The sequence below is a fragment of the Netta rufina genome, assembly GCF_964035555.1.
Source record: "Netta rufina genome assembly, chromosome: 12".
In the NCBI taxonomy this organism is placed as follows: domain Eukaryota; kingdom Metazoa; phylum Chordata; class Aves; order Anseriformes; family Anatidae; genus Netta; species Netta rufina.
Genome location: NC_140135.1, coordinates 19,895,551 through 19,919,139, shown reverse-complemented (window position 1 = coordinate 19,919,139; position 23,589 = coordinate 19,895,551). Strand labels below are relative to the sequence as shown.

The 23,589-nt window shown below is 45.2% G+C and overlaps 1 protein-coding gene across 1 annotated transcript; it reads left to right on the top strand.

The window, feature by feature from the left end:
• Nucleotides 1-98: 98 nt before the first annotated feature.
• On the top strand, nt 99-23,521 carry LOC311213666 (sodium/hydrogen exchanger 2-like; the record flags this gene model as incomplete). Its single annotated transcript, XM_084293814.1, has 12 exons — nt 99-351; nt 1,717-2,180; nt 2,413-2,663; nt 6,237-6,454; nt 9,555-9,751; nt 13,398-13,487; nt 15,234-15,304; nt 16,347-16,511; nt 16,782-16,896; nt 17,488-17,622; nt 21,337-21,403; nt 23,385-23,521. The coding sequence occupies 12 exons, from the start codon at nt 99-101 to the stop codon at nt 23,519-23,521; spliced, it is 2,163 nt and encodes a 720-aa protein (XP_084149940.1).
• Nucleotides 23,522-23,589: the final 68 nt, after the last annotated feature.

Genomic DNA, 23,589 nt, shown 5'->3' with positions numbered 1-23,589 from the left:
CTGGCTCCGGAGGACGCATGCAGCATCAAGAGCGGGAGCCAGCGGCCGGGAGCAGCAGTCTGTGGCCAAACCCACGCAGCGGGCGGCTTCAAGGGCAAATGGAGAGGCAGAGGCCAGGGTGCAGAGCTGCAGCTGCTGTCCTGGCCGGGCCCTTGCTCTCCTCCTTCCTGCAGGCCGCCCGGGTCAGAGCCCAGCAGGGCTCTCTAGCAGCGGAGAATGGGAGCTGGGCTGCTGAGGAAGCCCAGGGCAATGAATCCTCGGAGCACGCCTTCTTCTCTCTGGATTACCAACATGTCCAAGTCCCCTTTGAAATCACGCTCTGGATCATGCTTGCATCCTTGGCCAAAATAGGTAAGGCATCTCGGGAGGGTGAGGAGCGGTGCCTCACCTGCTCTGCGGGGTGGCCTGGGGACAGCAGTGGGGCAGGGACGTGTCGGTCCTTCCTCAAATCCCCTCAGTGAGTAGGACCAGGAGGAAAAGGGACCAGCTGTGCTTCATCTCCTGAGCTCAAGGCTGTCTGGAATGGGAGAGAAACAGGTGATCTTGGAGCTGGAGGTAACACGCCAAGTCCTAAGGAGGCACATCTTGTACGTCAGACTTTTGCTGAGACCTAAGTTGTACAAATGTACCTATGTGCGTGGTGATAATCTGACTTGGAAGCAGCCACTGTGCCCTTCAGGGAACACTTTTAGCTGCTGTAATATTTCCATGAGCCAGATAAAGTCAAATGAAATGCATAAGGCAAGCAGACCTGCATTCATCTGCAGAACTTGCCATAGGAAAGGGGAATTTATATACCTTTTATCCCCCCCCCCCCCCCCCCCCCCGAAATTGTGATTGCTTCTGTGAAATTACCAGTATATAGGTTATTTTACCACCTTTTCCTTTTATTTTTTCCTCAGAAAGAAAATATCTCTGAGATTTGTTTAGATCAGAATTACTTTCAGATGGAAACGGTCTCTTCCCTTTGCTATTCTGCACATTATGTGATGAGGTTTCAATTCTGTCAATACATGTGAAGAAATAGCAATAATCACAGATATTTACTTATTTATTTATTTCTATTCTAGTTTGGTTTGTTTGATTTCTTTCTTTTAATATAAACCCACCTTGAGTATTTCTGGTGTTTGTCAGGATTTCTCTCTAACACTGGGTGTTGCACAAGGCTGGCCTGATTGGAAAAAAAAAAAAAAAAAAAATAATAAACCAATGTTACCATTAGATCTGTGCTAATTATTATGCGATGTGAAAACTGGTACTATTTATAATTTATGAGATTCCTTTTTTTGATCTTTTTGGATGTATGGGATCTGTATTGTGTTTAAAATTAGCAGTTACTATTTCTGTTCTTCGTGCTTAGTTGGCATGCTAGCTAGATTACATCATAAATTATCTCAGACTTTTTTTATGCAGATTTTTTTTTAATGTTTGTGTGTTACCAAAAATACATCTCTAATGTTATGCTATGTTGAACTGCAGTCTGAACCAATAATAAATTCAGAAAGTTCGGTATTTCCAGCAATCTTTCAGATTTTTGAGCCAGTTTCTGATTGGGCAATTTTACCGTAATTATGCACATCTTTTGTTATGATTCCAAAGTGCAGCCTGCAGAAGGAGGGAAGTTAGGAAGCTTCCTCACCCCACTGAGGAGCTGGTGCTCTTTGGCCAGTTTGGCTGCTGAGATAATATGGAATTTTTCTCTTCATCCCCTTGCAGGCTTTCATCTCTACAGCAAGCTGCCTTCCGTCGTCCCAGAGAGCTGTTTACTGATATTTGTAGGACTCATCATGGGAGGCATCATCTACGGCTTAAATGACAAGTCGCCACCCGTTATGGACAGTGACATCTTCTTCCTCTACCTGCTGCCACCCATCGTCCTGGACGCAGGGTACTTCATGCCCAGCCGTCCCTTTTTTGAGAACATCGGCACCATCCTCCTGTACGCGGTGGTGGGGACGATATGGAACGTGTTTGGGATTGGCTTCTCGCTCTATGGCATCTGCCAAGTGAGGGCCTTCCACCTGCAGGACGTCTCCTTGCTCCATAACCTCCTGTTCGGCAGCCTGATCGCTGCGGTGGACCCGGTGGCAGTGCTGGCTGTGTTTGAGGAGATACACGTCAACGAAAAGCTGCATATTTTGGTCTTCGGCGAGTCGCTCCTGAATGATGCAGTGACCGTGGTAAGCCTTCCTCCACGAGGGGAAAAGGCTTCAACAACCTCTTCTAGCAGAAGACATGGTCCTATTCTCTGGCCTCAGGTTGTTGGGTGGTTGTTGGCACCCTTCAGTGCAGCAGAGCTGAGCACCTGGCTCGTGTCTGCAGGCAGAAATGCATGCAAGTGCTACGGCACCATCCTGTCGGGCTGTTGAACACTTTGCTAATGGATGTTTTTCTCTTTCCTTTCTCACCCAGGTGCTCTACAAGTTATTTCGCTCGTTCTGTGAAATGCCAGCCATCAAGACTGTGGATGTTTTTGCTGGAGTTGGAAAATTCTTTGTGGTTGGGATTGGAGGAGTTTTAGTAGGTCTTACCTTCGGGATGACGGCCGCCTTTACCACACGATTTACCAAGGACATCCGTGTAATTGAGCCGCTCTTTGTCTTCCTGTACAGTTATCTCTCCTATCTCACTGCGGAAATGTTTCACCTCTCTGGAATCGTGGCGTAAGTATGTCCTAGCACCTCGTTTCTCCAGGGAAGTTTTTTGGTTATACTTGCTGAAAAGCATCAGAAATTTTTAAAGTAAGTTTGCTTAGCTGGAAATCTGTCTGTGACAGCGAACAGAAAGTTCAGTTGGGCCTGTCCATCACCTCTCTGTCTCTAGTAATGTTTGAAATCCTCTGACCAATTTCAGCCAAATTTGGCAGAGATCAGCGTTTCAAAGGTGCTAAACCAAAACTGCTTGCAATGTATTATAGCACAGTCAGTTCCATACACTGATAATTGAACGCTGTGCTTACTGTCTCGCTGTGAATTTCACCTGCAGAGCTGGTGCTGAGAAAAAATGGATCTACTAGTCCTAATGGTTGAAGAAATCCCACCTTGGAAAGCAGAGACAGATGAAAAATACAGCACAAGTGATTCAGTCCTGATACCTGTGGGCTGATATTTGTTGCATTTGGTTCTACTGCCTAAACTAAGTTAGCTGCTGCTGAGGATCACAACCAACCATTTAATATTTCCCTAAAGAGTATAAAGTGCACTTAGACTCCACTGATAGCTACGTTGTAAACAACTGTAAATCTGATGATAAGATTAAAAAAAAAAAAAAGGCTAAAAAATAGAGACAGGAGTATCTGGGAGATCTATTTTAAAACCAATGATGCTCCTTTGGATTTAAACTATTCCTATACCTTGCAGATTTTGTTTCCTTGAATAGTTGATGTGAGCAATATTCTGGCATTACTGACAACAAGTCTAGCTCTGGGAATAGGTAAGAGAAAGCCTATTTATAGGAGCAAAAGACAGAACAGTGAAATAAATATAATGCTGCATAATCATCGTGGAGCAGAAAACATTCAATCCTAATGGTGTCTCCTCCTATCAATCACAATCTTCTGTACCCATTATGGAACCCATTTTCTATTCTTTTGAATAATGTATTGTTTCTAAAGCAAAGCAATTGCAAAGGCAGCCGATACCTGCACTACTGCTCTTATAATTGGCAAATTATAAATGCCTCTTTTATATATCTTGATTTTTAAACAATACATTCATTTCTGACCAGGGAATTCTGTATTATAAGAAACAGACCTTTCAAAGAAACCAAATGTTTCTTTGACAATAATTTGATTGCCAAAAATAATAAATTCTACATAGTCTAAAAAAAAAAAAAAAAGAAAAAAAGAAGAAAAGTGAATGTAACCCAATCTGCTAAGCAGTTCTGCAAATGTTTTTTAGTTTGAAATATATATATTTTTTCTCCTCATCCTAGTGGCAGTGTCCACCTTTGAAGCTGTGAGAGAATAGGTCAAATTTCTTCTTTCTTTGTGAATCTAATCTGGACCCATATCTTTTTTTTTTTCTTCCTTTTTTTTTTTTTTTTTTTTCCTCCGTAAAACACTTTCAAAACACGGCTCTGGAAGTTGGTGGCCATAAATACTTGTTGGACTTCTTAGTTCCTAGTTGGAACTATTTTATTCGCTATTTATTGAGGCAGTTACTGGAACTGAAGAATTCTTTTATTTAACTTGTGCTTGAGGCAAAGTGGGTCAGTCTGAAATCAAAAAGACCGATTTCAGAATATTTTTAAGTATTGGTACATTTTCTTAATAGATGAAGGAACTTAAACACTAGTTGAAACAGGGATTTGAATGTTTTGTCAGGCTGCTGAGTAAAATGGGATCTTTTCCCCAGTAAAAACATCGTGGCTTTTCTGAAGCTGACCTTTTGTATCCTGTGTCTTTACTGCAAGTCCTTTCCATCAACACCAGTGTTGTTCGTGGAAAAAAACAAATATTTCTTTCTCCTTTGAAAAATGTATCTTTTTTTTAATGGCAATGAGGAAAAACAAATAATTATTTTAAGATGAGTAAACAGAAATGTTTATGTGTTTGTTGTTTTCATTTGTTTGAATGCCAAGCCAAGGAATCAGTAACTCACAGTGGGTGGAAGTCCATCTTCATTTGAAAAAGTCTTTTTTTTTAATTGTAATGTCTTGTTTGTTTTTCCAACCAAATATCAGATAAGTGTTTTTCCATAATATTATCACTGATTTTCTTAGTGGTTTAAGTAGAGCAGAAGTGAATGTAGCTGTTGTTCATTCCTTTTGCCTTGCTCCAACAATATATGCGGTTATGGCAGTGGTGCTGCATTAGTGATTCACCGATGAGCCAGAAGAAAGTGTCCCTTATTCTGCTCTTGTTAGCAGCCGTGCAAATTGGGAGCAGCAACACGGTGGCCGGCTCTGTCTTCCTGAAATAAAGAGCTGTGGAGAAGGCAATCAGGGTCTGTGATTTCATGCAGGTTACAAAACCACAACCAGATGAAAACTTTCCTCATCAGCAAAGACGTGGAGACTTTGATTAGTTCATTTTGATACCTGAGCTGAAGCAGGACAGCAGTTACCATGAAATCCCCTGTGAAAGGAGGTTTCAGTCAGTAAAACTCTGTGGATGACCTTCCAAACACCAGCAGAAATCAGATCTCAGAGATGTAAATCCATCTTGCCATTGTCGGTCCAACATTTGAAACAAAATGTTTCTGTCGGGGCTAAAATATAAAAAATGGAGCTTTGACTCTCTCAGCACTCAATTGTTCTGACCTTCCAAGACTGCTGGCCTGAATACGTATTGATTTGAAAAGCTGATGAATTAGGCTAACCACATGTACCCTGTAACTTGAAGAACCAATTAACCATGAAAAATTGCAAGGCAGAAGTTTTAATTGGTGGAGCACACTTCTGAAGTGACCTTGGCTATGCGATACACGAGGAAGTTGAATGTTCCCACTATAGCGACACTCTCTAATTTGCTCAGAAACACAGCAGTGCTCTTGGAAGCCGTTTCTTGGCTCATTGTGCAGCCTGATGAGTGTTCATTAAGATTTTTATTTTTACTGCTTGAGCATTTTGTTGGGTTTTGTTTGGATGGAGGGGATGGCTTGCTGTGCCCATAGAATGTGCATTGCAGCTCCGGATGGGTTTGGGATTAGGCAGCGTGAGGTATGTCTTGTGCTTGAGTTTCTCCAGCTTTAGGCTAGTTTTTTTCCCCTGGGTGCAGGAGTGCAGCATTCGAGCTGCTCTGTGATTCTGAATCCTAGAAGAGTCTGCTGTAGTGACCAGACAGCAAACAAACTCAAAGGAGTCCTATTTACGCATTTCTCATACCAAGAAAAAACAGTCTCCCTTCCCCTCAGACATCTTTTTCCCATCCAGGAGAAATAGCTCCTATGAATGAAACTCTTCGGCCCAGGTGGTGAGAGACTGGCACAGTCAGAGCGCTAAAGCTGTGTGGTGGTGGGAAGTGTTGGGTGTACTGAACTGGAAGTATTGCAGTGTGGCTATGATAAATGCAGATTGAGTTGTTTATCTGTTAAAAACCAGATTCAGGCAGTCTGGTCAACCCATCTAGTATCCTGCTGTCCTGGTGGTCCTGCTGACATCAGTGGGCTGATGTAGGAAGTGGATCACTACTGATGCAAACATCTGACACTGGATAAGCCATTTTTATTTTTTTCTTAAATGTCAACGTGTCAGTTTTCTGCACTGATGAAGAAAAATTTGTTTCATTTTCTCAGCATCATTGCTTGCGCCATGGGCATGAAACGTTACGTGGAGGCCAACATCTCTCTGAAGTCCCACACCACAGTCAAGTACTTCATGAAGATGTGGAGCAGCGTTAGTGACACCCTCATCTTCATCTTTCTTGGAGTTTCCACCATTGGAGAAAATCATGAGTGGAACTGGCCATATATTTGCTTCACTGTCATTTTCTGTCTCGTTTGGAGAGCACTAGGTATGGTGAAATCATGCTTTTTTTGGTGGTTGTTTGAGTGAAACATATAATTCTGTGAAATGGGAGAGTGCTTCTGCTCCCAACATCATCCTCTGCTGTTTCCCTGTGTGTATGGTTATTACAGATGTGAATCCAAGGACTGGAAAGGGCTGCCCCAGCTGACGTTTCTCCTCCTCCAGAACTGCTGTCTGGCTCAAAAGCAAGCCATGCCCCTTACAGCAATTTCCTACCCTGTGCAACCACCACAGACAGCACTGGTGCTAAAAAGAAATTATCATATCTAGTTTATTGATACATCTGTCCTAGACCCTTCTTTGATTACCACGATCTCCTCTTCCATTTCAGTGTGGCTTAGTCCCTTGGTATCTTCACAATAGGAGAAAGGGTGTAAGTGCAGAGCCTGGGATCAAAGAGCTGTGTAAAACCCTGGGGCCTCTGACTGCATATTCCGAATTGCAGGGATTTAAGGGATTTAATTCATAACAACTTCTGTGTACAGCAGTGTCCTTAAATGGAAAACTGTTGGAGCCATCAGACAGCTGTCCCTGGAGATGCTATTCTGCTTTACATAGCTTATTTCTGCTTAGATAAGAGCTGGGACCTAAAATGGAGGTAATAGGAGAAAACGTGAGGATACTTGTGTAAATACAATTTTAGATGCCATGTTTAGGAATATAAGTAGCTATAGTGAGTTGTCATAACACCCATCCAGATTTTTTTTTTTTTTTGAGTGGTGCTGGCAGTGATTACTTATAAGAACAAATCTGCATGTTGTGACATGGGAAGAAAATGCCAAGACCCAACACCTCAGTGCCTGCTTGTTCCTCTGTGGGAAAAACTGTTAGCAGGATAATTATACCGTGAAACAGTTTTGGAGCTGGGCTCCAAAGCATTTAAACTGAGCTTTCCAAGGTGTGCTACAGACTCAGCAATTACCATTGTCCCTCTTTGGTTCTCTCCCCCTGCTCAACCAGGGTCAGCTAGAGCAGGATGCCCAGGACCGTGTCTCATCTGGTTTTTAATAGTAGATAGATAGCCAACAGATAATAGAAGGAAGAGTGTGGACATATCCACAGAAGGCAATACCACTTCACTGATAATTGTGGCTAAAGATATCTTCTTGAGATCAGTTACAGTGAAAACATGAGTCCTGGTGCCAGAGTACTCTGGGATCTCATTTTATAATGTAATGTAATGAAATATAATACCGTTTAATATTGTACAAATGTTTTTTTGAAAGGAAAAGATGATAGAGATGAACTCCATGACACCAATATGTTGCCATCTTCTTCCTTTTCTATCCTCATTTATGAATGTTTTTATATATTAACAATATCTGCAGATACAACAGAGCAAAAGAATTTTGGCAAAGAATTCAATATCTACAAAGCATTCAATGGGATTTATGTTTACAAACCACTGAGTCAAGCAGAATGGCAATTTACTTGAACTCAAATTTGATAGACACTTCAAGAAATTGCTTAAATAGGATAAACCATGATTAGCAAGACACAGCAGAATGTGTTTTACTAGCTGTTAATACATGCCAAGGTTTGTTTTAATAACTGTGCACTGTAAATGCACTTGGAAATGTGCATACATTCAAATCTTTTATGATTTTTTTTTTTAAACTAGATGGCTTAGATGAAAAGAAGTTCTGAATTATTTTGATTTTTTTTTTTCTCATTGCACAATCATCCTGCATATCTGACCCAGAATGTGGGTCCCCACAGCAATGTCGTGCTCTGCGTGAGGGGCATCAGTGCATGGGGTGGGTGAGAGCTGGGCAGAAGTGGTTGGGGCTGGGCTTGAAGCTCCTGCCTTGGAGGTGGTGGCCGAGGTGGGACCTGCTCAGCCCATCTGAGCTGCAGCAGATCTGGATGTGCTCATGGCGCAGGCCCAGACCCTACAGATTCCTCCCACAGGAATCCGGTACTTTGGGGTTGACAGTACTGGGCTGAGGGTGTAAGTTGTGCTGTAGTCCCTCTGGATTTAGTTCAGAGCTTTTTGGTGCAGAGTAGAGCATTTGCTTGAGCTAGAAGCTGCAAAACCCCTTGTAACCAAATCTGTCCCCAGGAGCTCTTTGGGCACCCATGCCATGGTGCTCTGGGTGCAGGAAGGTGCTGTGAGGCTCACTTCATTGAGCTCACTATTTCTGAACATCCACAGGTTTTTGTTTTCTTCTGCAATCATGTTGGTTATTTTTAGTTGAACATGTGTGGGAAGATGTTTGATTAGTACATTGTGCGTACGCTACTTTTGAAGTTTATTTCTTCAAGGATGCTTTACAAACACCCTCTAGAGGAGCAATAGTGATGTGGGTCCTGCTAATTCCTAGCAACAGGCAATGACAGTCTGTGTCACCAGTTCTCAAAATGGCTATTAATCTTCAGGAAATAAAATGTTTGTCATACCAGTTTGTATTAAGATCACGGCTTATAGATTTAAGGCCAGACTTTTTGTACCTTTATGAATCTGTTTGTGTATTTGCAAGCGACTTTGAATTACATCAATCGCTGTGTCACCTTACACAGTTTAAAATTGAACAGCATAAGTCTTTGAGAGAAAAATTTGTGAAGAAAGAACATTAATGCAGGCTTAATTTTTTTTTTGTATATGTATTTTTTATTTTTGTCAGTAAATGGTATGCTCTGGGCATCCGCAGTCACTAGGATAATACTAAAAATCCTTTGCAGAGTTCAGAGTCCTCCTGAAGGAAACTCCAGTTTTCCAGGTGGACTGTGATAAGCACGAGGCTGAGGGGGAAAAAGAAAATTTACTACAAGATGACCTGATTAAATTTTATAGTCCCCCAACCTGTCACCAGTCACTGGTATCTGTTGTATTCCCCCAAATCAAAAATGTCTGGGGCTGGAAGAAAAGCCCTGCTCCAGGGGCTTTGTGGAATTCTTGGGAATACACCCCCTTGGCCCTGGCCAAGTCCCAGCCATCAGTGTTTACCAGTTCAGTGATGTTCCACTGCAGAATATATCTTACAATTGTGAGTTTGAGATAATCAATATATTAGATATATTTATGAGATAGATATCTGTTTGCTCTTTTCGTTTGATGTGTTGCCGTCTTCTTTCCTGTTTTTCAGGGGTTCTTGTACTGACCTTCTTCGTGAACAGGTTTCATGTGAACACTGTCACCAGCAAAGACCAATTCATTATAGCGTATGGGGGTCTCCGCGGAGCCATTTGTTTCTCTTTGGTTTTCTTGCTTCCTGACTTTCACAGAAAGAAGCTCTTCATTGCAGCAACTACTGTTGTCATCCTCTTCACCGTGTTTGTACAGGTAAAAATGTTCAGTCCAAAGGAATGAGAGATTTCTTTGCAGATGTAGAGAATGAGCATGATATATATATATATATATTTTTTTTTTTTTTCAGATGAATAACCAGTACTAAGCTATTAGATCTGATGCACAAGCTAATGGATAATCTGTAGTTATTTTATGATGATTCAGCAGGAAGGGGATTGTGCTATCTCTTCCACTGGAAAAAAAATTTGGGTGTGTTTCTTGTTATAAAAGCCAGGAAAATCAAAAGTAAATGAAGTCATAACACATATGATTTATTTGCCTCTCTCTCTCTCTCTTTTTTTTTTTTTTTTTTTTTTTTTTTTTTAACTGAGCATTAAGCCATGTTGCTTTCTGCTTTCTCTTTTGGCTGTAGCAATTCTTCAGTCATATTGCAGAATCACAGCAGTGATTCTCGCACAGAAACCTCCCTCTTGCACCAACGTTTTTGCACAGCAGTTGCTGCTTTGGGTCTGCTGGATCTCGAAGAGGGAACAAGTTTTGCTAACGAGGGAACCTCATCTTGCTAACGGGGTCCCAACGCAAGCGTGCAGAAGTTCCTATCAAAACTCCTCTGTGCTGGGATTACCCTGTGAATGCATTTCTGCGGCTCTGCCAGCAGTGCTGTGGTGGCTTTGTTTGGCGGATCCCGTTGGGTCCCGGTGGAAGGCGGTGGGTGTTGTGCTCTCCTTGGGGCTGCGCTCGGCATCACCCTGACACCTGGCGGTGGCACAGCTCCGCGGGGCCTCCCGCTGGCCTGAGCCCAGGAGCAGGCCTCCAACTCCCAGGCTGCTGCAAGGGTTTCCCTGAAATAACCTCTTTCACTTCACCACTTAAATGCCGTCATGTCCAAATGAGGATGCAGCGGAAAAAATTGGGGTCGTCTGGTCCCGAAGCGAGCGGGGTCAGGCATGTGATGCTGAGCAGGGTGCTGAGCGGGGCCGCCCTCCTGCCGCCCCCCTCACACCCCGAGCCCCTTCGCCTGCCCTGGAGCAGCTGCTGGGCCTGCAGGAGGTGTCGGGTCAGGGCGACAGCTGCCGAGCATCGCCCCGCCGCACCGAGCCCCTTCTGCTCGGCCCCCTGAGCGTGGGTGTTGGGCTCCTGAGCAATGCAGAGGGGGTCGTGTTTGTGCTGGGGTTGTCTCAGGGCTTCCCCACGTCCTCCTAATCCACATCACGAGCCAAAAAAATCCTCACAAGTGTGACGTGCCCATGGGCTGGGAGCAGGGTGCCGCAGGGCAGCTGCACTGGGCCCGGCTCGCAGGGCTCCGCTGCGGGCTGAAAGGGGAGAGCAGGGGCCAGGGGGTGGGGGGAGCGCGGTTAGGTGGAGGGTGACAAGTTTTAAGATGCAAATGTGGGTCAGAAATTGAAAAGATACGGTCACTAGGCACGTCCGCTCATGCAGAGACGCTCTTGAGCCTCAGACAAAGGTTGTTCTAAGGCAGCAGCTCCATTCTGCAGAGCCCTCGGAAAATCCTTCCCAGGACCGGGAAAGGGCCTTTGTGTAACCTCAAAGCTCGACTGGTGATGTCATCTCCGTGCTAAAGGGTGAGAGTTAAACAGGGTCCCCCGCGGGTTCGTGGCAGCGGGGCGACCCCTTGACCCGCAGCCATTCAGCGGGGGCACAGCCCCTGCTAAGGCAGGCTCGGCGCGGGCTCCAGGTACCCGCAGTGTTGGGCCGCCGAGGCCACCACAAGAATTACAGGACGGGGGAGTAAACCTGCTCAAAAGCCGAGCCAGAAAGATATTGCTGCAGCCCAGCATAGAAAACATAAGCAAAAAATACAGATGCAGGTATTATGGTGAACCACCAGAAAGGCAGATTTATAAATGAGTCCTGCAGCTTCAGAAGCCACTTCATTTTCTTGGAAATGCTGACCATGCTGTCTGAAAAGCCTTGTGCCGTACAGACCAACAGCCAGTGCTTGGGCTTGTCCATACATGGGTCTGTCGGTGCTTTATATAGCCCAGGAAACATGGCTATTTTGGTCTTTCTAGCTCAGTTGCATGAGGTTCTTCCCACCACAGGCCTGGTTAATGATTTTGGGAAGGCTGACTGAGCAGTTGTCAGTTCCTCAGTGCTTCCAGGCAGGCCTGGATGTGCGCTGCTTGGACCCGAAAGTCCTCCTAGGAGCTGTGGGCTCATCTGGAATGTCACAGGAGGCCCTCGTTGTTCTGCCTTTCAGCGTGGTTTAAAGATTAAATACTGTGTTCTCCATTTAAAGCTCACTCTCTCAGCCTATTGGCCTCTGACCTCTTTGGTGAAATTGTTAGCAAATATGATAACTGGGAAGTCTGTTTTTTTTTTTTATTATTATTATTATTATTATTATTATTATTTATTTTTTCCCCTTTTTTTTTTTTGCTGACCGTGCTTACTCATTAGCTACTGGATCACTGCTGATAGAAAAACTTTGTGTGAGCTGTGATAGAGCTGTCAGCATCGTGGGATGCACTCTAGGCGAATTACCCCCAGTGGGTGGAGGAGGTCACAGGGGACCTATGGGCATGTCATGGTCTGGTGGCTTGCAGTGACATGCGAGATTCCTGTAATTCTGCCAAGGCGAGGAAGGGCCAAAGGAATGCAGGTGTGTAGGTGTTTCTGAATCTGGGAGTCCTGGGCATAAATCTCTGAAGTGCTACTTTAAGATGAATGCAAATGCAGCTAATTATCCACTGAAGGCAAGAGACCAAACTGCATAGGCTCTACTTAATTTTTTTAATATCTTTTGTTTCTGAATTTGTGAGTTTTATGTTATTTACTCTGAATAATTATGCATTTTTTATTGCTATTAGCTATTAAAATGACACATTAATTGTTTTTGCAATTAAAAATGTGTTCAACTCTCCTCTGTGCCAACATTTGTGACATTCAGAAGTCATAAACATCAACCACTCCATCATTTTTGCTGTAAACATGTCCTAGAAAAGTAATTTCGTATGGAAGCCAGACTAAGAAATGCATCACAGCAGCATTTTAGAAATTCTCTCACGAGGCTGAAAGGACATTAAGACTCTTCCCTTGACCCTTCCCACCAGGTGGATACTTTGATTAGTAGACTTAGCCACTGGCTGACAGTCAAAGATCATTGGAGTAACGATCTGTGACATGTAATGCTCAGAAAGTTAGCAGACATCACCCCCTCCGGGCTGGGCAAACGCTGGTGGAGGCTGTGTGCTGTGAGGTACCCAGGGCTATCACCGTTTCTGGCTTTCCATCTGGAAGTCTGCAGGCTTGACCTTGAAATTACTGGTCGAGTCTTTGTGTCTTTGAGATGCCAGAGGCCAGATGAGGAGTGGGGAGCGCTTCCCCTCTCTGCCTACACATCCCAAAGCCTGCACACGAGTTCCCGTTGACGAGCTACCTCTAGAGCTCTCTGCAAGCAAGCCAGCTGTGTGGCTTGCAGTTGGGGTAAGAGTTTCCAGTGTTGTCAAAGTATCACAGGTAGTATCCTGCCTGTAAAGCAGAGCAGAGGAGAGGTGCTAGCTTGAGCAGCGGGCCTTGGTCTGACAACCAAGTTATTCCTGCTGCAGTGGCTGGGGTAGCTGTGGTTCACGTCCATGCCTGTGAATTTGCTCCAAAAGAAGCAGAGCAAGCACTGTGTGAAGACAGCCTGATTTTTGGTTTTGTGGTTTTGCTGCAGGGGATGACCATCCGCCCTCTCGTTGACCTGTTGCATGTCAAGAGGAAAAGAGAGAGTGCTCCCACGGTGGGAGAGCAGATCCACATCCGGGTAAGTGAGGCATCCGTCAGCACACGGCTAGGGCTTTCCTGCATGCTTTGCTGACAGCACGTGGTCCTTCTGAAATGCAGCTCCTGGGGCTCTACAGCTCTGCACACTCCTGTTGATTTTACCTGAATCCTCTGCAGGTCAGTCCCTTTCCAGGTTTGAAGTCCTATGCAGCTTTCTTGCCATGGGTTGCTATTATTTGCATTGGAATAGCAAGCACTGACGGACTCGGTCAGGCATTGTACTAGGTGATGCACAAACTTGACAGGAAAAGATGATCACTTGCCAAAAACTTGTGCTCTAACCTTGTTCAGAAAAGGGGAAAGGAAAAATGAGATTTGGGTGCTTTCAGGGCTGAAATCTGAAGTCACCAAAGCCTAAAGGTGCTGTTTGGTTCACCTTGCTCTTGCCATCCAGGCGTTGGCCTTTCTAGTTACAGAGAGCTTCTGAATCTGGTTGTTTATGCCCAGTCACACTTCCATAAGCACGGCTCCTTTAGGAATGTTTTTGTCTTCTTTTTTTTGGGTAGCTAGAAGTAAAGATATTAGGTCTGAGGACATTTATAAAATGTTTGCCATCATCACAATTAGATTGTATTACAGGGCTTTGTCTGAGGTGAACAGAATAGTTCAATAGGCTGAAGAGGCTGTTCCTATAATGAACAGAGAATACTTTCTTCTTTTGTTAGTGACTGAATAGTAAATCATCTCTGAAAATGTGTTTATTGGGAAATGTGAGCAGAAAATGGCTATGTACCAATTAAGCTAAGCAGACAAGGTAACAATACCGATAGTTGGAAAGCAGGCATGCAGGGAGCCAGAAGCAGCTTTTGTCCTCAAATTTCTCAGCCCAGACGGTCAGGGCCCCTTCCCACCAGCCTGCCCAGGAGCTACCATCCAGCGCTGGCAGGAGCCCTGGTGGGTGGGGGCTTTGTCCATCACTCCTCCAACCGTATAGCCACGGATAGTGAGGGCTGTAAACCTGTGCAGCACTCTACCACAGCAGACAAGAGAACTGTTCTGCCTCTAACCCCACAAAAAAAAAATCAATTTCTAAGAATTAGAGGTGAAGGAAGTTCTGGGAGCATTGGTACCCAAGTGAAGGGGCTTTGAGCAGTGGTGAACTCTTGCAGGTTACAGATGCCAGTAGGAGGGAGGACAATTTGAGAAGTTAGAGATTTAACTTCATGGTGGAAAATCAGCCTGCTTGGGATTTTTAATATAATTAAAAATAAAATAATGTTTTTCTGTAAGGCACGATGTGGTCAATGACTTTATTTAGTGGGAAGTGCTTGGGAGAAGGCAGTGTTTGTTATTCAAGTGGAGCATTCATTTGTGTGTTATCTACATCTATATCCTGAAGACACTGTTCTCCTGAGACAAATTGTCCTCAAAACATGCGGCGTGAACATCTCCTGCTTATCAAGGCCCACTAGGCGGGACATGCCAGCCATTAGCCAACCTGTATGTATCATAAAGAACAGATCCATGTCCCTCAGCGATTAGTCTTTGCTTGCACAGGCCTGAAAGAAAGCAGCCAAATTACTCATTGTACTCCAGAACCAAGGGATACACGTGTAGGGCTGAATGGGGAATTGAGCCGACAGCCCCTCTTCTTGTTTGCCAGAGCTGTGTACCTAGCTAAAACCGTCCCCCGTTTTGTCTGCTGGCTTTTGATGTTTGCTGACTGAGTTCATCACGTATGCAATACATGCAAGCTGTGTACAGCAAAATCCTCTCTTCTGTTTAGTTCCTGGATCATTTGCTGGCTGGCATAGAAGATATATCTGGACACTGGGGACAGTATTACTGGAAAGACAAGTAAGGATTTGCCAAAATACAACTGGGTACATGCGTAGAAAAAAATGAGTCTGGTTCCCATTCCGTAAGCTTGCTCTGTGGGCAGCTGAGCCTCGTTCATCCTCGTGGCACAACACAGATGGAAGGGGGCAGCTTTTCCATCTGCAGCAAGGTGAGAGCAGGCTGTCAGGGCACCAGTGCTGAGCAGAGCAAAGCCTCTCCCCTTGCTTGCAGGTTGCATGTTGTTCTTTGCCCTGAAAAGACTCCTGTCGGCCCAGTGCCTGCACTCTTAGCAGCACGGGTAGGAGCTTGCAGCACTTGGAGAGGCAGCTGCTTGTTGCAAGCTGACAAATTACAGACCATCTCTGCTGCTTTCTGTAGCAGTTTTCATTGAGTTCTGGTAGGTTGTCCGCATAGGAGAAATTGTTATTATTTATAAAAATATGAATAGCTTAAAATATGCTAATAACAATATACCTGGTTGAATTCCTGGCTGTGCAGACACACAGATGCAGCAAACTTCATGATGATACGGGTTCAGATCAAGGCAGCTGACAGGTATTTTCTTGGAAGTGCCACTAGAGGGTATGGGAAGCGCTGCTGCTGCTGAGTGTACTGGCTCCTTGCACATAGGTTTGTGTGCAGCTAACAGCAGCCAGACCATGTTTGATAACAGCTAGGTCTTTTCCAAACCTCATGCTGCATTTGAGCAGAAAGTGAGAGGAAACAGCTCAAGAGGGAATCTGGAAGTGTTTAAAACACTAAGTCCTGCCGTATCCCTTGGGGCTACTGCGTGTACTTATAGCCCTTACTAGCCTTCATAATAAATTTGGCACTTTGGGGAGTTCTTACATTATTTGAAGATGTTTTAATATCTTAGCTCATGTACAGAAATAAATAGGTCCTGGCCTCTTGGGCCATTGGTTTCTGGAAAGCAGGTAATGAAATATAATAGAATATGGGGCAATCAGGGACCCTGAGCATGCTGGCTTGCTCAGAGGCATAGCAGTTCTGGGGAGTAGGGGGGACAAGGCTAAGAATGTCTTGCTTTGTCCTCAAACAGGCTCGAGTATCTCAACAGCAAATACCTGCAGAAGATCCTGCTTCGAGAGTATGACCAGCCAAAATCCAGTATCGTGCTTCTCTACGAAAAGCTGGAGCGGAAGCATGCCATCGAGCTGGCAGAAGCCGGGCAGCTGGGTCACGCACCGTCTCACCCGTCCTTGCTGTAAGTGCTCCCTGGCCAGCTGCACGAGTCACAAAGTTTACAGTAAGGCCGTGCCCCTGCTTGGGAAAGCCAGCAGGCAGGATTTATCCTCCTCCTGCCGTATGCTGGCTCTCGGGGCAAGAATCAGAACTAAGAATTATTGAGGTTTCTCAAAAGAAGAAATCTTATTTTATTTTTTTTTTTCTTATGAGGGCTCTGACAGAGCTGCTGGGCTTTGGGGCTGCACTGCTGTGCATCTTCTGAAATAAGGTGCTCTGGGTTTCTTTGCAGCAACAGCGACAGGACTGTCATAACAGACAAAAAGTCAGAGGATGCCCTGAATCCGGATGTCCTGGAAAATATACAGGAGATATTGGCAAGGAACCTGTACCGAATAAGGAGAACGGTATAACTCTTCCCTCCATCTGTATTTTAGATGTCCAATAACAAAAGTTATCTCAGTTATCCGAACAGCCCGCGCAGATGTTATGAATATTTACATAATTACTAATGATGTGTCTTTGTGAGCAGAGAATAGTTGGCTGTATGAAGCCAGATCCAGTTTCCAAGTCAGTGGCACATTTCTGTTTGCAGCATGACAGCTCTTGAAAGGTTCACCCAGTCAGCCTATAATTTCATGAAGTATTTTAGGCATCAGTACCCAGCACCAAAAGCACGAAAGGAGGAGCATGGGGATCTTCAGGCAGCAGGTTAGCACATCCAGCTGCCTCAACAGCTTCTGGCTCCCTACAGGCTGGGAGTCCCCCGGAGGAGGGGTGTTTAAAGTAGATGTGGTACTTAGGACATGGTTTAGTGGGCAATATTGGTGGTAGGTTGAAATAGATGATCTTAGAGGTCTTTCCAACCTTAATGATTCTATGATTTTATGAAAGATGAACACCCACCCGCTGTTTGCACTTATTCCTGCATGGCCAGCCTCTGCTGGGTGCTGTTTCAGGGCATCCCGTGCTCACAGGCGGTCTCTGGTGTGATGCAGGGCCCAGCGTACAGCAGGCACAGGCTGCCTGGAGAGACAGAGCCCACGGAGCAGGCCAAGGAGATCCTGATCCTGCAGCGCAGGAGCCTGCGGGCAGACACGGTTGGAAGTGATGGGGCCAGCTCCAGGAGGGAGGTAAGAGAGAGTGGGGACACCCGTGGCCATGGGGCAATGCACAGGCTGTTTTCTCCAGTGGGAACGGGGACAGCAGGTATCACAAGTGCTAGAAAGAGCACTCTTTCTTGCTGGAAATATTTCCTTTCCAAGAAAAATCCCATCTTTAAAAAATACCAAAAAGTTCATCTCAATCCTAAATTCAATTCCTGTGAGTAGGGAAAAAGAAACATACCAATTCCAGCTCGGAGCACCCATTGTCAGAGGTCCAGATGTTCTGCAAACATTTGAAACTCTTTGGTGTTTTTATTCCCCCCACAACTCTTTTGAAAGGACAGAAACATTATTGTGAGCTTTTTTATTTATTTTGGAGGTGAGGTTTTTGTTTTTAAAAGCAGCTCTGGGTTCTGGGCAGATTTGAAGAAAGTAAAATAGAAGAAAGTGTGGCATGCTGGATTCCTGGGAGAACCATTTGCAGTCCAAATTCACTGGCACAGGTCCCTGTCAGTTCATGGAGAAACGAGGTAAATGCAATGTCTGTGAGTGGTGAGGGCTGCTCATGGTTTCTCTGCTGGTTTCTCTGGAAATTGGTGGAAGAAACTGGGCAAGGATTTCCCTGTGGAAAGACAGAATGGTCCACGAATGGCACACAAGGAGTAGACTCAGTCTCTGGCTTGCTCCATCCCTCTGCAACTCTTACTCTGGAGGAAGCACACCTAATCTCCCTGTAACTTGCCCCCAGCTCCCCAGATCAGCAGCAGTAGCTGCTGAGCCATCCCTAAATTTCACTGACTTCTCTGGGACTCCATCACTAAGGAGAGCAGAATGACCTTTTAAAAAGAGGTACTTTATCTTTCTTTATTTAGATAGTAATTTTCCACGACAGCACAAGAACTCGGGGCTGCCGCAGGCTTTATTCCATTCTGATTTCTTTATTCAAATGCCAGTCACTGAGGAGCCCACCGAGAGCTGCTGTACTGCACCAAATGCTGCTGCTTCTCAGCCCTTCATTCACAGAAAGGTGTTCCGGCTCTTGCAAACAACTTAAAAGATTTAATTTGATCATTTACATGCTGATTGGTACTTACAATTCAAAATAGATAGGGAAGAACATGGCATGTTCCTGTAGAACATTTGGTATAATTAAACTTCAAAAGAACAACATCAAACTCGCGCTGATTTTGAGCACGTTTCATTCTTTAAGGACATTTGATTGTTAACCCTTGTGCTCCTGCACTCCTGCCGTCTGCTGCTCCCAGCAGTAACACAGTGCATTTGGTGGGACATCCAGCACCTTTGGGAAGACTTTGTCCTGTTTCTCTGGATGCTTGGAACTGGCCTTTCACTGGCTGCTCCCCGGGGCAATATGCAAGTGGATAGAAGCAAGACCGTCCCCCAAAGTGAAGGGAAAATATTCAGAGCCTCAGAATATCAACACGAAGTGGGGAGGTGTGTGAATGCTGCTGCTTCCCACTGCAGGAGAAGAGATTGCCACGCTGGATTTTGCCAGCAGGATGAAGGAACGCTATGATAACAAGTAAATTCTAGCCCATTAAAAGCAGCTAAGTATTTTACATTTTATATTGGAAAAAATTAAGCCACTCAGATTTAGTGTTTCATGCCAAGCTGATGAGCAAGTGGCACTTTCCTGTTTAAAATAGCTGTGAGTGCAAAATCTAGGTGCTTAGTGTTTGAGAGGCTCTCACTGTCTCATGCTCCATCTTTTGTAATCCCAGAGGGAAGGGTTTGGCCTTACAGGCTTTGAGTCAGCAAGAAAAAATACCCACCCTCACGCCACGCGTTTTTCTGTTCTGCATTTGACCACAAGATGGGAGCATTACAACTGTGTTTGCAAACCGACCTGGAAATCAGGAACCGAACTCCAAGCAAAGGACCACTGCAAGCCTCCGGTGCTGGTGAAACGTGGGAGCCGTCTTTCCTTCCCAGCCTACACGAAATAAAAAGCTTTTGCGATGTGTTCAGTCAGTTACATGTCAGGAGCAGAGTGAATAATTAAAAAATGCCTTTGGCTCAATAGAAGCACTGCTTTTCCTGCTCGGTGGCTGTCAGCATGTTGGGCTTTTCCTCTTTTAGTGGAGTTGATTGGTCTTTTGCTATTAAATTATGAAGCTGTTGTAACTCAATTAGATTAATCTCATAGTTTATTAGATCCTGGTTTGTCTTCCTCCTGTACCAGTCATCAAAAAAATAAGGTGTATAGGGAAGTGAATCCTTTCATAGGCCTGTGGCTCTGCCAGACCGTGGAGGAACCAGAGGAGAGGAGACATCCATCCTGTCTCATGCCCAGTTTTGGAGGGCTCACCAGCATCAGTGCTGGCTGCAGCCAGCTCAAATCCCCTCTGTTTGTAGCCTGGGTGGCTGCTGTGCTGTAGGCATCTGCCTTGCGGTTCCACAGGCGTGCAGGGTGGCCCTGGGCTGTGTTGGGAACCCCTGCCCAGGAGGGTTTGCTCAGGGAATAATAGGTTAGGCAGGGACAAGAAAGCAGAAACACACAGCCCGTATCCCTCCTGGGCCACGGGCGCAGATCAGATGCTTTACACCAGGCACAAAAATGTTGGCAAGGCTAAGAGGTGACTTCAGATCTGAATCGCAGCCCAGAGGATTAACTCCAAGACTATCTATTTCCAGCAGAAAGTTCGCTTTCCTCCGCCTAAGGACAAAATTCCTCCTGAAGGCTACTGCTTCCTGTGGCTGTGCATCATGTTGGCTCTAAACGCTGCGTGTATTTTGGGCTTGCCTTGTTTTAGGCAAGGATCCAACATAAAGTACCCTGGCACTGTGGTTTCTGAGACCCAGGATAGCTTTTATTTACCATGGAGGACCCAGAAAATCCTTGCACCTGTAGCCAGGCAACTTCGCTCTCTTTTCTTCTGCCAAAACGCAAGTGCACTCCCCCAGAAAGAGCTTATTTGGAGCTGCCCGTGAGCCGTGTGCGTAAATGACATACTGCCTTTGGTAATTATGTCGGAGCCCTTTCATGGAGCATGCTCTGAGAAGCATTAAATGCCCCTGGGAATGGCTTTCCAGGGAGCCAGGCTGCTGCTGCGGAGCCTGGGAGGCATTGTTATTAAAATGGTCAATAAAACTGCACACAATGGATGGAGGGCATCCGGTCCCTCGTTAAGGGAGGGAGGAAAGCGAAAGGAAACAAAACAGAAAATCAGGTTGGGAGGTGTCCAGAGTTATTTGGCAGTCTGGCTTTCTGGACCTGGGTGCCAAATCACAGCTGCGTAAGAGACTTACTCCCTGTTTAGAGGAGGGTTGAATTTGGGCAGCATTATGCTCCCTGATTTTTTTCTGAAGGGTGGGGATCGGCAAGCTCGCTACCTGCCTCCTGGCTCTGCAGCCAGGGTGGGAAATGTCCCTGTCCTGGCCATGGGCAGGGACATTTCCCTGTCCTTGCCTGCAGCCCCCTTGCCCCAGGTCGGCTTTTTTCCGCTGGCACCCACTGCATTGTGCTTGTGGAGAGCTCAGGCCTCTCCCACCAACCTGAACCACATCGGCGTCTGTAAATATTTCCCCTCAGCGATGCCTGCCATGTATTCGGTCTATTTTTAGAAATAGTTCTTTTTGTTTTTCTTGGCAAAAGGAAAACAAATGGAAACGGAGTCCTTGGGGATTGCAAATGGCTTGTTTATGAAGCATGAGTGTCATTAACAGACTTGCTAGCAATCTTCATAAATGCATTAAAGTACTTTTCTTCCTTAATCACAGAAGGAGGACTCCTCCCCGGCGCAGGGCAGCCCCGACGTGCAGCCCAGGCTGTGCCGCTCCCTCACTGGTAAGCTGGGGGGGCCTGGAGGGCACCGAGCCCCCTTCCCCACCACGGGGGGACATTCAATAAGGTGGTGGGGAGGATGTTTAGGTGGTCTGTTCCATGTCGCCTGCATGGCTGGGATTTGTGAGGCAGCCCTTCCAGCCCTGGTGCCCTGTCCCAGCTCTCCAGGCGGGCACGTAGCGTGCTGTGCAGCCCAGGAGAGGAGCAAATACTCACTGGGGGCAGCCCATCCCACCCCACTGCTGGTGTGTGGAGCAGAGGGGATGCATCGCGTGCTGGGATGCACTGCTGGCAGCAAAGGTGCTCCGGGCAGCGATGCTGGCATGATAGCAGTGGGATGTGAATCCCTGTCCAGATGTTTGGCCTCCTTGCTACTTGTGTGCTGCAAGGGATGGCTTCGATTTGCACGGAGATGTCCATGCATGTCCAGCCAGGCATTTCATTTGACGCTGGTACCTTTCTTTGTATCCCACCAAGCACCAAGATATTTGACAGTACCTGCAGATCATTTTACCTGTGGTGAAGCTAATGCATAAACTAAAACCTTATAGAAGTGAATGGTATTCTGAAACATGAAGTTTGTGCAGAAATGCCTTCCAAAAATTAAGATTTTTTTGCTTGGTTGTATTTTGACTGTTATTGAAGTGCACCATTACCAGCACTGTTTGTTTTGAATATCTGTTACAATGGCTTAAAACCTCAGGTGTTTTCATAAGAACAAGCTCAGTTTTTAGATGATTGAAAGCTTAATTTTCACACTTAAAAAAAGTTTTTAATACCAGTGAAGCCTCACAGAAAGTTTAGCTGGTCAAAACTGTAAAATGCATCTTTCAAAATGCAGAGGATGGTTTCATTTTAGCTTGGAACCGCAAAGAGTTGTTCAGCCTCCAGCCATACTGGAGATGCAGCATGTAGGAAACCAAGCACTGAGTTTTTACAGTACGTGGCAAATGCCTTTTAGCACAATTGCATCTGTAAAAGTGATGATTGAAAAGGTTCAGTGTTGATCCTGCAAGTAATACTGCCTCCAATACAGGCTGAGTTGGGTTAAGAGGCTGGATCTAGCATGAGCATCCAGAGAATTTCTTTATTATGTGTATTCTGGAAAAATGTTTAAGTGAGAAAGTATTTTTGTTTCCTTTCACTATTTTTGTGTCCTTCCAAATCTGATGTTTTCTTTTAAAAATTAACAAAAAACTTACTAAGAAGAGAACTGTAGAATAGCTGGCACTTTATCTGTAGAGAGGCATCTTACAAGAACAGGTAAAAGGGATTCTGTGGTGTTCGTGTGTTCATAGCTTGGACGTCTGCTGTGGATGTAGCTATTTTAATCCACATTTTATTATAAATGTTTAAACTGTGTTGTTCCTGAAGAAGAACATGAGTGTAGCCAGAGCAAAGTGACAGAAAGCAGCATTGCTGGGTTTTTCTTTTCTTTCCTTTTTTTTTTTTTTTTTTTTTTTTTAATGTTCTCTCTCATTAAGGCTGTGCTGCAGGGAAGATGTGAGCACAGCGGCCCCCTACATACCTGGGCACTGGGTGAAGGGGCTGCAGCTCCTCTGTCGTGACTGTGTGCACCCAGGCAGTCTCTCCTGTGGCCTCCTGGAGTTGCAGGTGCTCCACCAGGACACCTGGGTGGTGCCACGGCTTCTCGAGAAGCTGCTCTAAGGTAGTCACTGAGGTGACTTGTTGTTCTGCAAAGTGGCTGGTGGGCACTGACAAAAGAATGGTTATATTGAACCAGACACATAACACATTTCAAAGTACAAAGTGGGGCTGAAATCGCCTTTTTATTATTATTTTTTTTTCATCCAGGCACTGATCTTTGTCTGCTGCTTTAAAATTGAAAAGTGATCTTTGCAGTGGAATAGCTCATCCCCAATGAGCCAGTGGTCATCTCAATAGCTCTTGCTATTGCTTCATTACTGCTGACCCACAAAGGAGAACATCTCTCATACCAGCCTCTGTTTTTCTCTTCTCGCAGTTGGGAATGCAGAAAAGGTTCAGGCTGTGAAGCAGAACCGATCGCAGTCCGTGTGTGTCATCCCACCACCACAGCCTGGTGGCACCGCCTGGGGTGAGAAGGAAGAAGCAGAGAAAGAGCTAACTTTGGATATGTAAAAGCACAAGTGGTGCTGCTGGCTTCTCAGCATGGAAGGCTGTTTCATGGATGTCTACAATACAATCTG